A 14,735-nucleotide genomic window follows, 5' to 3' on the forward strand; every position below is an offset into this window, starting at 1 on the left:
CCTAAGCATTGCTAAGCATTTCGAATAATCCTTGAAGCCAGACACCAACTATATCATCAAGGCTACAGGATAAGGATTCATCAATAAGTCAAGGTAGAGATAATGCATCAACATATGTTCTACCCATATCAACCCGACACTGCATTCAACACATGCAAACATACATAAACCATAATTTATCAATTTAGACTCCATTTAATTTGAATAAAGGGTGTAATATGCTTAGATGTTTGCCTTGCTGCTTCGAGGTCTGCCTGGTACTTCCTACACAGAACTCGCAGAAGTGGTGTGCCTCGGTGTCGCCCTCTATCACACTTGCTTCATGCTTCGGACCTTCGTTTACTACTGAAGAACGCATGCAATGATGAGCATGAATGACGTGCAATGACGGATACTCCACAACGTATGGCTATACTGGAGATGAAATGCATTATGCCACGAGTTTAAAGCCTCAAGATTTTCTTCACTTGGATTATTGCTAATTATCTAACAATTTGTGGATTTATTAAAGTTAACACCAAGCTTAACCCTAAATAGAAAGGTAACTATGTAACATGAGTGTGAGCATTTTACTAAATAGGGCATAAATTAACCAGATTAACAAAATTGATTTCATTAATTTTGGAGTTACCAATATTTAGTTATGAATTAATGGAGCTTAAACATATTTCATTAAACCATTAAATATCGGCACATAATGCATGACTACTATTATTTTTAACATGTAGAGTATGATAAAATTCACAATTTTTGGAGCAATATTCAATTTTCCATGCATTTTTAAGTGCTTCAGCCGATTTATCAATGCAAAACTAATTCTATTTTGCAAAATCCGATTTAAACCAAATATGTAACGGCCGGAATCCTTTTTACACCCAGGGGACACTAGCCACAGAGGCTGACCGCGGGCCCGGGTGCGCTGACTTCGATCAAACTGAGCAGGCTAGAGCTGTGTAGTGCCAGGTGGCACTGGTGAGCTCACCGGCGGCGAATAGCTACGAAGCTCAGCCAGCCAAGGGCAGTGGTACCAGCGCATGCACGCGGTCCTGACCGACGTACATGTGGCCGACGGCGATGACCGGAGGATGGCCGGCGATGGCAACACGGCGGCAACGACTCAGTTCGACATGCTGGTGGCGAACGATGGCGAAAACATGCTGGCGAGGACCCCTACAGCTCCTACGTGAGCATGCGAATCTAGCGGCACACCTCTCGGCCGACAAGCTCGGCTGCAGCTCGGTCGGTGATGAGTGCAGGGGCGGCGGCGGTGGGCCGCTCACGCGGAACCGTGCACCAGAGTCGGGCAAGGGACAAAACAACGCACGCAAAAGCTTTATGGGGGCATGAGGGAGCTCATCGAGCTTTTGGTCGGCCGGGAAGAGCTTTGCGGTGGCGGGTCAATGGCGAGGTGCGGAGTGGGTGCGCTGGAGACGAGGAAGACGGCGCGGCGCACCAAAATCCGGCCGGGAAACAGAGGGATTTGCATGAGAATCGGGCTCGATGGATTGGCGCTCGAGCGCGACGGATTTGGCGTCGGCGCGGCACTACACTCTGCTCTACTGCTATGCTCCCAGTGCTTGAGGTCGACCGACAGATGGATAAGCGAGGGAGAGAGAGAGAGAGCAGGGAGGGATAACGGTGACAACCCATGCCTCTAGCCGCCTCGGTGTTGTGGCCCAGCTTTCCGGTGACGTGGTCAGCCGCGGAAGTAAACAAAGCCGGCGGAGAGAGAGAGAGAGAGAGAGAGAGAGAGAGAGAGAGAGAGAGAGGGGGGGGGGGGGATGACGGGTGGGCCAAAAACAGTGACAACCGAAGCAAAAATATCCACTACTCTTCTGTGAACCAAATGAAAGCCCGGGTCCAAAAACTATGGGACAAATTTTGTGTGAAATTATAATTTATGTGCAATCCATTTTAACTTGTTTGACCCCAAAAGCCTGAGCCAAACTCCAATTAAAATTCTCCAAAGATGCAAGCTTTTCTAACTTGTGATAATTTTTATACCGTCAAAACTATTCCTAAAAATTTAGAAAAAATCACTAATATTCTTCACTTATCATGGACTGTTTCCAGCCCTATGTTTTATAGCAATATTGTGAGTTGCTTCGCAAAGCACCACTTAACATTAATTTTCACAATTTATATTTAATTGAAAATGTATGTTAATAATCGCTCAAAATAATTAAACATGATGCTAATGATGCTTAATGACATACTTAAGCCATTTGATCTATCACAGAGAAGGTCGGTCAGAGCTGAGGAAGAAGGCGTCAGCACACCAAATCCGACCGAGAGAGATGGGGATCCGGCGGGGAATGGACTCGACAACCTTCCTTTGCGCGATTTGAAGCTCGATTGAGCAGATTTGGGGCTCAGGCTGCACAAATTTGAGCAGCAACAGCCGATGCAGTGGTGCTTTGCTGTGTGCAAGGTTTGGGCTGCTCTGTCGGCTAGGAAAAGAGAGAACGAGAGAGAGGGAAAGCTACAGAGGGACGATAAGGTTGTGGCCGTCAAGAAAGGCAGCACCGACCCATCCTTAAAGCAGCTCCATGGTCGGCCCTCGCTTCGTTAATGAAAACGGCGACCGACACAAAGCCTGTGAATAGTAGCCGACATAAGCGAAATATCTCATTCTCTTTTCTCATCTGATGGCAGGTCTTCCCAAGCTCCAAAAATTCTAGGAATCTTTGTGGGGATACTATAATCATATGCAACCCATTTTAATTGGTTCGGCCCAGAAAGCCTAAGCCAAACCCAAATTAAAATTCCTCAAAGTTGGCATCTTTTATAGCTTGAATATGACATGATTTTGGAATGAGGATTTAAATTAAGAGATTTGAACTTGAACCCAGATTTGAAATGAGCCAGGATATCAAACTAAGATTTGAATTGAGCGTGGATCGGAGAGGGATTAGATTTAGATATAGCTTTGTCAGAGATCGATTTTGATTATAGAAAAAAAGGAATTGGTCTATAATAATTCAATTATTTGAATTATTGATCAAAGTCAAATTTAGGGATATTTCAATTTAACCTTGAATTATGGATTTGAGCTGGATTGGAAGATCGATTTTCAAGGATTGAATTGGATTAGGATTCAGCCGAAAAGAACTAAAATGAATTCAAATCTGAGATATATTCAAATTTGAATAACCACACAAAGAAACAAGGAACCGAGAAACCAAAAATGCTATTGCTCGATTTAATGCAAAGTTTGAATTTAGAAATTGACATCCAGCGAATTTTGGAAATCTTAGTCCAATAATAATATACATGTATATATGCACATACGAATATATACATACACATATATATTTCCTAAATTTTAAGTTGGCTTAATTATTTAAGAATTTTTTTGAATAGGAGTGAATTTTGGCTATTTTTCTAAATGCTAAAACGCATGATGTTACAATGGGTAATGATTCTGTTCTTGTAAGCTTATTTCAGTGGTCGTGACTCGTGACAAAAGGCATATCCTAATGTTAAAGACTTGTTCAAAGTGTGATGCTGAAAGTGCGCAAATCTGAACACAGCTGCATACATGTACGCCTATCTCACAATCAGAACGCTAAAAAGAGGAAACAAAGTCTGGAATAAACCTGAAGAGAATTGTCACATAGTACCTTAATTACCAAACACTTCTGCCAGAAAACCTGTTAGGTGCACAACATTTCGTCCAGAAAATTTACACACCATAATCATAAAAAATAGTGGTTATCTTAATCCATACCAGAATCTAAACCTGTACAAGTTTCAGGAATAATGACGGTCATGATTTCATTTGAAAACACGTGCACAAAAGAAACTCCAGCGCAGATATCACTCAGGACTACTTAAATTGTCTGATGATGTCAACAGTAACAGATACACCTAGAAATAAACTAACAAACAACACTTGGTATCGTATTTGACTCAGCCGAATCAGGCAGCCTTGACTATTTGCAAATTAAACTGCATGCAGAGAGTCAGCCTGATTCTTGTCGACCGTGGCCCCTGCTCCTTTCCACCTATCAATTCATTGTAGTGCCATCCAAACGCACTACATCGAAAAAGAGAAAAAGAACAATGAGTTATGTTCTCTTGCTCACGCCTCATCATTATAATTATACTTAAATTAACCATCTTCTGAACATACTCAAAGTTTCCTAAGATTCAGCACGACCTGTCAAAAGAGGAATTAGTTCCTCTTAGTTGAAGGCATCGTCCTCCTGAATTTTGGTGGTCAAGTTTTAGTGAAGGCATCAAAGACATCAAATAAATTTATGCGCTCTTATCGTTTCTTTGAAAATTTACAGGTAAGGAATTAAGCTGATCATAGTATCAAAAGGAAGACTGGAAATGATTTGGATTTTGCTGGCTCATCTTTGTCTGTCTGAGATTTTGATGCCTAATCACATTTTGGTTCGACTGTAGAATCTTTACAAGTAATAGATGTAACTAAATGTGTGCATGCATGTCTACGTCCATTGTTGGGAGAACGTAGCGAATTAGCGCCTTTCATTTTGTTCCTTTTTCGATTTTTTTTCTCGTTCTCATTCTCTTTATTTTTTCTCATCTCCAACAGCTTCCCTTTGAAAGGAATCGTGAAGGAAAAGGAGGGAGAATCCCGTCCTGAAGGGAATGACCCTGTGAATCCTGTCGTGAAGGGAATCGTGAAGGAAAACCGTTGAAGTGTTGAAGGGAACGAAAATCCCTTCATGACGGGATTTTCGTCTCCGAAGAAAAACCGTTGGACGTAGCCTTATGGTTATTCTGTATAGGATGCCTGTTGCTTATTGTGAAATGCTGTATGCTTGACTTGCTATACCCCTACGTACTAAGATGTTATGGTATGTCCTTTACGTGGATGATGACTGTTTGGTATTTGGTATTGCTGGACCTCATCACTTATCCATTGAATTTTTTTTTTTCGAATGATCTATCGAATGATTTGCGAAAATTAAAGTAACATAGAGGCTGTTTGGAAGAGGTTATTGCTCGAGAAACTTTTAGGAGTACTGGCATAATAAGATTAGATTTGTCTGGGCCTTTGGAAGTTCAGAGCACAAAGATAGGTTATGTGTGTTTGTGCATTGTCGGTCTCAAACATGAAAAAATTCAAGCACATACAAGCTTCGCATAAAAGGAGCGATCCACAATAAAGGTCTTTTGTAGAAAATGGATATAGGGGGTAAATACTGATATTTTTGTTGAGTTCCTGAAATAATTAAGCATTTTCTCAAATACCTAATAGATACCGGCAACTGTATACATATTTTATATATGTAGAATAGCTACCGGCAACTGTATACATATTTTATATATGTAGAATCAATCTAATATATAATAATTTGAAAAGTAAAAGAATATAGTTTAATAAAAGATAGATTTGCAATCATAAAATTCACACAATGATCATATAATTTTAAGAGGGAGGAGAGGATTGTATCGTTCAGAGTTAACCGTTCGTAGCAACGCGAAGTAGGCGAAGTGCACAAGGTGGTGTATTTTCAGGAGAAACCCGATGTTGTAAGCGATATGCGGGAGGTGCAGTATCATCTAGAGAAACCAGACAGTGAATGTATGAAAGACAAATATTGGATATTTAGGTATGAAAGATAAATAATAGAATACTGAATATATTTTTAAAATATACGGAAGTCAAATATTGGACGTTTAGATAGGGAAGACACGTAATGTGAAATTAAATGTATTTTAGAAAGGAGAAATAAGGTTCAACTTTACATGGTGACAATTTGATCAACTCAGATGGACGGTGAAGATCGATCGAATCTGTTATAATTTGTGTATTTTATAGGAGTATAGATAGAATTATAGATATAGAATATGTTTGGCACGTGCTGAGATATTTGGTATCCCATTGTCCGATAGCACTAATACGTTGATTACATGATTGGATATCTTTATAGGGTTAATTTCAGAAGGAATGAGAGAATCGTATCGTCCAGAGTTAGCTGTTCATAGCAATACAAAGTAGGCGAAGTGATGCACCTTCTAGAGAAATCCGACGCTGTAAGCGATATACGGGAGGTGCTGTATCATCTGGAGAAACCAGGCATTGAATGTATAAAAGACAAATATTAGACGTTTAGGTATGGAAGACAAATAATAAGAGATTAAATGTATTTTTAAATATACGAAAGGTTAATATTAGACATCTAAATATAGAACATAAATAATATGAGATTAAATATATTTTAAAAAGGAGAAGAGTTAACTTTATACGGTAACAATTTGATTAATTTAGATGGACGATGAAGATTGATCTGATATATTATAATTTGTATATTTTACAAGAGTATAGATAAAATTATAGATATAGAATATATTTGGCACGTGACGACACATTTGATATTCCACTGTCCGGTAGCACTAATACGTTATAAAGATAAGAACACTGGCCGGTCATGCTAACTTCGATTAAACTTTGGACACTGATGCGGAAACAGGGCAATCATCTGACTGCTGCAACTACTTTTGAACGTAGCAGACGATGTTCTCCGAGACAGTATAGACGTTAATTATTTGAGGCCAACTCCAACAGGTATTCAGTGCTATAGGAAATAGGATAGTTATTGGAGATGAAAAAATAAAGGATACTGTAATAATGATAAAGGATATGTAATAATATTTTTAGATAAAAAATTTAAAGTAGGTGCGGAAGATACCCTGACGTTGCGACAGACCGTTGGAGCCATTCCATTGTCCGCACACTTGCCATCTCCGTACCAGCCCCACGATCAGAGCAGCCGTGTGCATCCTTTCGAGTTGTGTGTCCTCGCTCCACGTTTCGGATAAAATCTTTCTTCGTTCGCGTCGTGTCCTGTTGTCGGCCAGCCTTCTGTTCTCTCTCTCTCTCTCGGAATCAGAGTCAGGATGAGCACGAGATTGGGGGGAGCGCCTTCCTGCTGCTTCGGCTTCGCCCACCACCCGCAGCCTGCCGCCGCCGCCGTCAGGCTGCGAGTGCCGCCTGCTCGCGCCGCAGACACCTCCTCCTCCCAGTCAACGGCGCGGCTCAGGGCGGTGCTGGAGAAGGTGGACGAGGCGCTAACCAAGGGGAATGACGAGACCGCGCTCTCCCTCGTGCGGGGCTCGCAGGGGGAGGACGGCGGCCTCCGGGGCTTTGGCGCCGCCAGGCAGGTTTGTGTTGCGTCCTCTTGGCCAGGGTTCTTGATCTTCTCGACGCGTTATTCAGTCTTTCTCTGTAGAACTCAGATACTGTTGGGGCCTGCAACCTGCTCCCATGGTACCTTTGTCTTGGCTATAGAGTTGGGCTAAACAAAAGAGAAAGTGCAATGTTGTTTAAACAACACGAATTACTATATTGATTTCGCTATAGTCATTACTTGTGCAATTGTTATAAGCATCTCTTCCTGACGTAGCTGATGGACAGTGGGTGCCTTGGTCGTTATTGACCATTTCGACCAGGACGCTCTAGATTTTAGATAACAATTACACAATTGTCTTTTGCATGAACCTGTGCGAATACTCTGATGGTATATAACTATAAGCTGAGTGTATTTCCTGCTTCCATCCATCCGATCCAAGGCACAAATGCAGCCAACTAAAACTCTGCAAGAACGAGCAAAATTATCTTTTGTTTCTCAAAAAAAAAAAAAAAAATATTGGCCCCTTTTTTTTTCTCTTATGTCACTAATTTTCTACGGAAGCAAGTGAAGCTTTCTTTGACCATCTGCTTTGCTATGAGATCTCCATACATGGTTCTAAGTGATGATATTACTTCTGCCCACATAATTGACAGGGAAGAAACTGATGCTTTACATTTTCATTTTCTTTGGGTCTGATGTGTCATATTAACAGAGTATCCATTTTACCAAAATCTGTACTAGGTACCTCAAAGACTCTATAAATTGGATGAGCTTATGCTAAATGGGATAGATACTTCTGCTTTTCTGTCCCCCGTGGATTTGACATTGGGATCAATTGAGAGAAATCTCCAAATTGCTGCAGTACTTGGAGGGCTTTCTCTATCAGCTGCATTGGAGCTTTCTCAACTCCAAATCTTGTTTCTTGTACTAGGTCTACTATCTCTGTGGTCTGTGGATTTTGTGAGTAATTCTACCACTTTTTGATTTAAGGCCATGTTATATTTGTTAACAAATCCTTATTAATTTCTTTGAAAAATATTTTATCATCTGAAGTCAGGAAAAGACATAGGTCTGCATTGCTGTTCTTAGTTAATCAAGTTATGTTCTACTCTGGTATAATTTAGCTTGGGATTTGCTTTCATATGTAGTTAAGCAACCCTATAGTTTGCTTGCATATACATCTGAGCTGCCTAGTACCTAGAACAATTTTGGAGCTAATTGTAGCCAGATTTGGCTCAAATGAGCCTCTGTCTTGAGCTTACCCAACTACAGCTTTCTAGGTATATTTCGGTGGAGGGGTGAGAAACTTGGTTCTTGACACAATTGGTCACTATCTCAGCCAGAAGTATCACAACAGAGTTATTCAGGTGAGTCTACAGTCTGTGCTGTTTTTTTTTTTCAGGATTTGAATTGCTTGAGTTTTGAATGCACTTTTGGATGTTGTTTCCACTTGATTAAAAGTAAACTTTCCAGACACTCGAATTGGTAACTTATAGATGGAAGGCAAAATGGTATGTTAACATTTATGTGCCTCGTACGGTCGTACCTTTGTAGCAATGCAGTTACAAATATTTAGTCAATTAGTAAATGGTGTGGTTAGTCACTGTCAATTATGCTGCTTGATATCTGAACAGGCCTGAGCACGTAACCGTTCTATCCTGCATGCCCGAATGATGGCTGTATAAATTTGGCAGTTCCTAAAACTCGACCAACCTAGGAGGAGCTAGGTGACATTGTTAATAAGAAGAAATAGGCACCTAAATTCGAGTAAAAGAGAACTCGAACTTGGGTGGTCTAGGCGTACATCCACACCTTCACCAACTGAGCTAGGCTCTGATCCTTTCTTACTTTAAATGCTGCTTTGGTGGCAAAATTTAAAGTAACATGAGGTGAAACATGAAACCAAATTTAAGCAGGACACAGAGAAAAAAAATCATGTCTTAAAACGCAGCTGTTGGGTTTCCCATCATCAAACCTGATAACAGTTGCCAAATGCCAATCTTCATTTATTTGATCAACCAGCTTTCTTCTCCCTTTCTCAAAATTAGTGATTTTGTATCAATGCATATAAGTTCAGAAACTGATATATTTTATATGAACAATGTAAAGCACGAAGCTGGTCATTTCTTGATAGCATACTTGCTTGGGGTGCTTTCAAAAGGATACACGATTACAAGCTTGGGCACACTTAACAAACAAGGATCGCTTAACGTTCAAGCCGGAACAGCTTTTGTGGACTACGAGTTCCTTCAAGAGGTTAGTTATATCAAGTTTTTTTTTACCTTCAGTATTTTGAATAACTGTGATATTCTTTCAAGTATTACTATTCACTAGAAATGCAAAACATCTTCCATTGGTTTCCATCTGAAAGTTGAACTATCCCATATAGTGAGTACACGAAAATGTAGTCGAGTCTTTGGAGTTATTACTGTTGTTTTTCTCTGTTCTTGTGGGCATAGTACCTTGAATTTTCGCTTACCAGATACTTATTTTCCCTTCTAGCGTTCAAAAGAGTGTATGAGGCCCAAATTTTAATTAATTGGGTTTAGGCAGCATGCCATTATCTTTCTTGCCACCATTGCCCTTAGCACTTTAGCACTGTTTTTTCTTTTCCTTTTTTATTTCAGGAAGCATGTTATTCTATTGATCTGTGTTATTCTAGTTTGACAAGTTGGTCATGTATCTCATATGCATATACTCCTATTAACATGTAGACATGGCATTGCCCTTTCCTTTTAATCATCTGTGAAAGTTAAACCCCAAACCCCAGGGTAACCATTGGAATGATGGACAGATGCATAGCTACCTCTTTGACTCAAGTTTTTCACGAAAGACAGATAATTGTGTCCTTTAAGATGATGAAAGTAGATGTGATTATATGCATCAGTAGGACTATTTAATACTCTTGGTTGGCATATTGCCACCGAATGGTCCTAGTCTTCTTTTTTCCTATAAAGAAACACTTGCAGTCTTACTAATTATAATCATTGGGCAGTATGGAATATCTGTTATACAATGCAAGTTAATGTCATTATTATTCTCTTTTTTTGGATGACATCCTGTCAAATACGCTGAGTTACTGTCGTATATCTGTTCACTGTTACATATGTTATAGCCTAATTGTCATCTTTTACTTCCAGATCAATACAGGCAAGCTATCTGCCACGGTAAGGATTCCTGAAAACCTCTGTTTTGTACTAGGCAGGTAGAATATACTGTAGTGTGCAATTCATTGATTCATTCTGCACCAGTATCCACTCTCAGTCAGTATAAAAGCTACCACAAGTGAATAAGGATATGCGATGAAAAATCGTCACTGAAGTTATAATTTGAATATGATTCGGTGAAAAGTAGTGTTCAATTATTAACAAGAACCAAAAAGTATAAACTCAGACATATTTTATTGATTTTAGCAAATCTGAGGACAACAGGATAATCTCCTTATGCCACAGAAAATTCAAGCAATTCCTTATTTGCTGCTCATTGTGTCACTGACAGTGAGTGGCAAATAAGGTTTTTTTTTTTACTGGCATAAGGGGAATTATTCTACTATTAAAACCATTGCATAGACTAAGTTTCTAGCATAGTCACGCATTATTTTCTTTCATCGAGACAAATTGAAATGTTACCCTGAACAATTCCTTGATATTTAGTGCTTGTATTAAATGTGGATTATGACATTGCCATCAATATTTGTCATGTCATTGTGAAATGCCTCTACTGGAGATGTTGAACAAGTTTTCGTGCATAGCACTAGCTGGAGTAGCAACAGAGTACCTTTTGTATGGAATTGCAGAAGGAGGATTAGATGACATCAGCAAGGTCTGTAATCATGAGAAACTTCTCCTGGATTTGGTAGACATCCTATAACTCTATTTTCTGTTTTGTGGGACCCATTTTCCTATTACAGCTTGATGAATTGCTCAAGAGTCTGGGTTTCACCCAGAAGAAAGCTGATTCACAAGTTAGATGGGCTGTGCTGAATACTGTTCTCATGCTGCGACGCCATGAAAAAGCTAGATCGCAGCTTGCAGAGGCAATGTCTTCTGGGAAGTCAGTAGGCTCTTGCATTGAAGTTATAGAAGGGAATATAAACACACAGGATATTTAGTAGCTGATGTGATTAACAGGGTACATGCTGGCGCTGGACAGCTTGAAGATACATAAAACTTTCAAATTTGCCCTTGCAAATTTCTGTCTAGTATATGTCATCCATTGGCTCACTGACATCGGGGATTGGGCCAACCTTGTCAGATGAAAAATCAGGGATTTTGTAGAATTGCACTGACAAATAAAGAAAATACTTGGTCTCCAGTGTGCGTTCAGATGTTAGAGCTCAAAGGCATGAGTATGTTTTCAACCTCATGTTTACCGCTTAACTTATTTTATCATTAATATGATTATGATTCATATGAAACAACCATACAATGTGCTGCTCACCGAACTAACAGTTTCATGGTGTACAGGATCGAGTTTTTTTGTTTGCTCGTGCCACTACAATAGAAATGATAATTAACGATAGGATTTGTAGTCAACTAGTTGAGTGCTCGTGCTTGTGCTCGTGCGTTATGAAACAACCATACAATGTGCTGCTCACCGAACTAACAGTTTCATGGTGTACAGGATCGAGTTTTTTGTTTTCTCGTGCCACTACAATAGAAATGATAATTAACGATAGGATTTATAGTGAATTAGTTGAGTACTCGTGCGTTGCAACGAAAATAAAAATTACACAAGATGACATCAAACATATGTAAAAGCTATAAACTTTGGGTCAGGAATTACACTGAAGATGAAAAAAAAAACAATGCAATGTCTAGATTATGAGGCTTAGCAGAAATCTTGAAGCAGCCAATTTTAAGAATAAAAAATATTCTTGATAAAAGCAAAAATGTACACTACATGAGATTTTAGATCTTGCTTATGCCATAAGGACATCTCTATAGATGATGTTTCTCGTGTATGTTTTATTTTGCTTTGAGCACTTCTTTTTATTTTTACTAGCCGGAATGGCGAGGATCCTGATGTTTGCTCTGGCGGTGCCTCTAGATAGCGCAACATATAACTGATCGTGAGAGAACACCGGTTTGGACAGGTAAATACCGACATTGGGATGGTCTGCCCCTGTGCCTTGTTGAATATCATGACAAAGCTGAACCTAATAGGAAACTGTTTTCTTTTAAACTGGAAAGGGAACATCTCATCATTAGAGGGGCATAGAGGGATCTGAGGCAGAAAAACCCTCTTTCCAACATGCTGTCCCAGCACAATCTCTGCAGCGATGGCATTTCTCTAGAACCCCCGGACCACCAGCCTCATCTCATTGCAAAGTCCGTTCGCGGGGTCAATATTCCTAAGTAATATGATAGGTCAATTCATCTTGAGCTTCAGAATGTGTGGAGGCAGCCCGTTAGGTGTCAGCGAGTTAAGAAACTCAGGGGGTAGTAGTTATGGGGATCGTCTACTGCACGATCAAAGCTAGGATACACCATCTCCTCCCCTCGGAAACGATCGATCATCTTCATATTAATCTGGTCCACACAATCGTTCTATGTGGACAAGATGGCTCGCGAGGTGATGTAGTTTGGATCCGACATATTATCATCAAGCATCGGAAAAATGTTGTCTATCAGTTTATCAAGGTCCGTGTCGTCCCCTGTATACGTCATGCATATATCGTCAGGAAGACGTACATCTCCATCACCATTGGCCTCCTCGGTGCCACCACTAATGCAAGTAGGTATTCTGCAAACCACGGGTCACTCTGTGCCCTCATGTTGCGTACAATCTTTAGGTGACGCATGCAATCCCATAGGTACGACCTACGCAGTGACGCATCAATTATCTGAGCCCTTGACCCCTTTCGGACAACAGGAATGACCTGCCTGAAATCTCCACCAAACAGAACCGTCTTCCCACTGAACAACAATTCTGGTCGGGTCATTATATCACGCAAGCTGTTGTCCAACGCCTTCACCGCCTGTATCTTAGTCAAGGAGGCTTCATCACAAATAATGAGTGAAGCCATCCGTATAAGCTTGGCAGTACCACTCAATTTAGTGAAGCTACAGAATGCACCATCGTCAACACTCAGTGGTATCTTGAAGTGCAAGTGCGTGGTTCTTCCTCTAGACATTATGGAAGCTGCAACACCGAACATAGCTGTTGCCACGGCAAGCTTCTCCTGTCCACGTATACACTCATCCAGGATCATGATTGTATAATCTAAACAGATTTTTCAAGTTGTGTGCAGTATATCAGACCGGCTAAAGTACCAATTGACAAAAGATGATCTGAGAGACTTTATAGTTTGTAAAGGCAATGCCAAATAGCATATATCCGAATGACAATACAGACCATTGATCAACTGAGTCATAGGGAATGTCTTACAGATAGCAATCCTTTGAATTATTGACAAATAAAGTCAAAGGAACTGGAAATTGAAATAATTCGTATCAAATAATTAATAGGAGAGATCTCGTAACATTATACCATTGGCATGTTCAAGTGAAGTCAGAAGATATCAAAAGGTTTGTCCAAAAGAACCAAGGAATAACTTACAGCAGCTACTCCAATATTTTCTTGTGATGGATTGCCTTTTCTCAAACCCTGCCAAGAGCTTCAGATGCCATAGACCACTCTTTTAAATCCAACCTTTTTACTGAAGTATATGAGAATGAAAAGAAAATTGGAAAATCCGAGATCAATATTTCCTTGTGATGGATTGCCTTTTCTCAAACCTTGCTAAGAGCTTCAGATGCCATAGACCACTCTTTTAAAAGGCTTGCACGGGGTCTGGTGAAGGAAAATTCAAGTCCTGCCTATTCAGAACGTATGGTTGCACGGGGTCGCTAAGGCATGGCGGCGAAATGACTCGGTCCTTAAGTGGCCGGGCCATGCATCTTCATGGGCAATGAATACTATCATGTAACTCAAGCCTCCAAGAGCATCCTCCCCGGAGGACTACTCTACCTGCCCGCGCCAAAACAGTTTTTACCTATTTTTACACATCACCTTCCATGTCCCACATGACATCAAGGATTTCACGACCATCATGGAATTCACAATCATCAAGGAGGCATGATATATGAGTTATCATTGATAACAGTAAATTTGTCTCTGAAGAGAAGTGTTTTAAAAGTGATATCTCCTAGGAGATGTATTTTAAAAGCGACGTCTCTGAGGAGATGTATTCCATCCTAAGCATGCTAGATATCAAGATGTCGTCTATCGTTAATATATTTAACAATAGGTATTCCTAGGGTGATATGTATTCTGAATGATGATATGTAGGGCATGGCAATGTTGATAGGATTAACTACTACAAGCAGTTTGAAAGAAAATGCAATATATAGCACATGCGATAATAAGTTCGGTTTTAATTGATCATGTATATTATTTGAAAACATAGGTTCAATATGATCGAGGGAATATGACTTGCCTTCTTCGGAATTTTCTTCGAAGTCTTGATTGTAATCGGGATCCTCCTCACTCCGGATACTTCCGGTGCAGCACTCGCAGAACTCGGGTTGTCCTGAAATCGTGACTACGATCAATAACGGCAACATTAAAGAAGAATCAATTAAACACCAAATGGAAAGCCAAATGAGTCCTAATGGACACTAC

At 40.1% G+C, this 14,735-nt stretch overlaps 2 protein-coding genes across 2 annotated transcripts; one reads left to right on the plus strand and one right to left on the minus strand.

Annotated features, from left to right (window-relative positions):
- Positions 1-6,799: 6,799 nt before the first annotated feature.
- LOC133901608 (uncharacterized) lies at positions 6,800-11,423 on the plus strand. The gene is made up of 7 exons (XM_062343027.1): positions 6,800-7,140; positions 7,851-8,069; positions 8,390-8,476; positions 9,219-9,365; positions 10,250-10,276; positions 10,836-10,931; positions 11,020-11,423. Exons 1-7 carry the CDS (start codon positions 6,877-6,879, stop codon positions 11,218-11,220), a joined length of 1,041 nt encoding a protein of 346 aa, XP_062199011.1. The 5' UTR covers positions 6,800-6,876; the 3' UTR covers positions 11,221-11,423.
- A 1,351-nt stretch (positions 11,424-12,774) lies between these two features.
- On the minus strand, positions 12,775-13,323 carry LOC133903413 (uncharacterized). Its single transcript, XM_062344787.1, has one exon. It carries the CDS (start codon positions 13,321-13,323, stop codon positions 12,775-12,777), a length of 549 nt encoding a protein of 182 aa, XP_062200771.1.
- Between the last annotated feature and the right edge of the window lie 1,412 nt (positions 13,324-14,735).

This window comes from Phragmites australis, chromosome 2 (genome assembly GCF_958298935.1).
Source record: "Phragmites australis chromosome 2, lpPhrAust1.1, whole genome shotgun sequence".
NCBI classification, from domain to species: Eukaryota; Viridiplantae; Streptophyta; class Magnoliopsida; order Poales; family Poaceae; genus Phragmites; species Phragmites australis.

Bases quoted from the DNA above. Each gene is read 5' to 3' on its own strand.
- LOC133901608 (XM_062343027.1), top strand. From the start codon at position 6,877: ATGAGCACGAGATTGGGGGGAGCGCCTTCCTGCTGCTTCGGCTTCGCC. The intron at 8,070-8,389 runs GTGAGTAATTCT...ACAGCTTTCTAG, and splicing joins CTCTGTGGTCTGTGGATTTT to GTATATTTCGGTGGAGGGGT. The intron at 8,477-9,218 runs GTGAGTCTACAG...AACAATGTAAAG, and splicing joins ATCACAACAGAGTTATTCAG to CACGAAGCTGGTCATTTCTT.
- LOC133903413 (XM_062344787.1), bottom strand. From the start codon at position 13,323: ATGATCCTGGATGAGTGTATACGTGGACAGGAGAAGCTTGCCGTGGCA.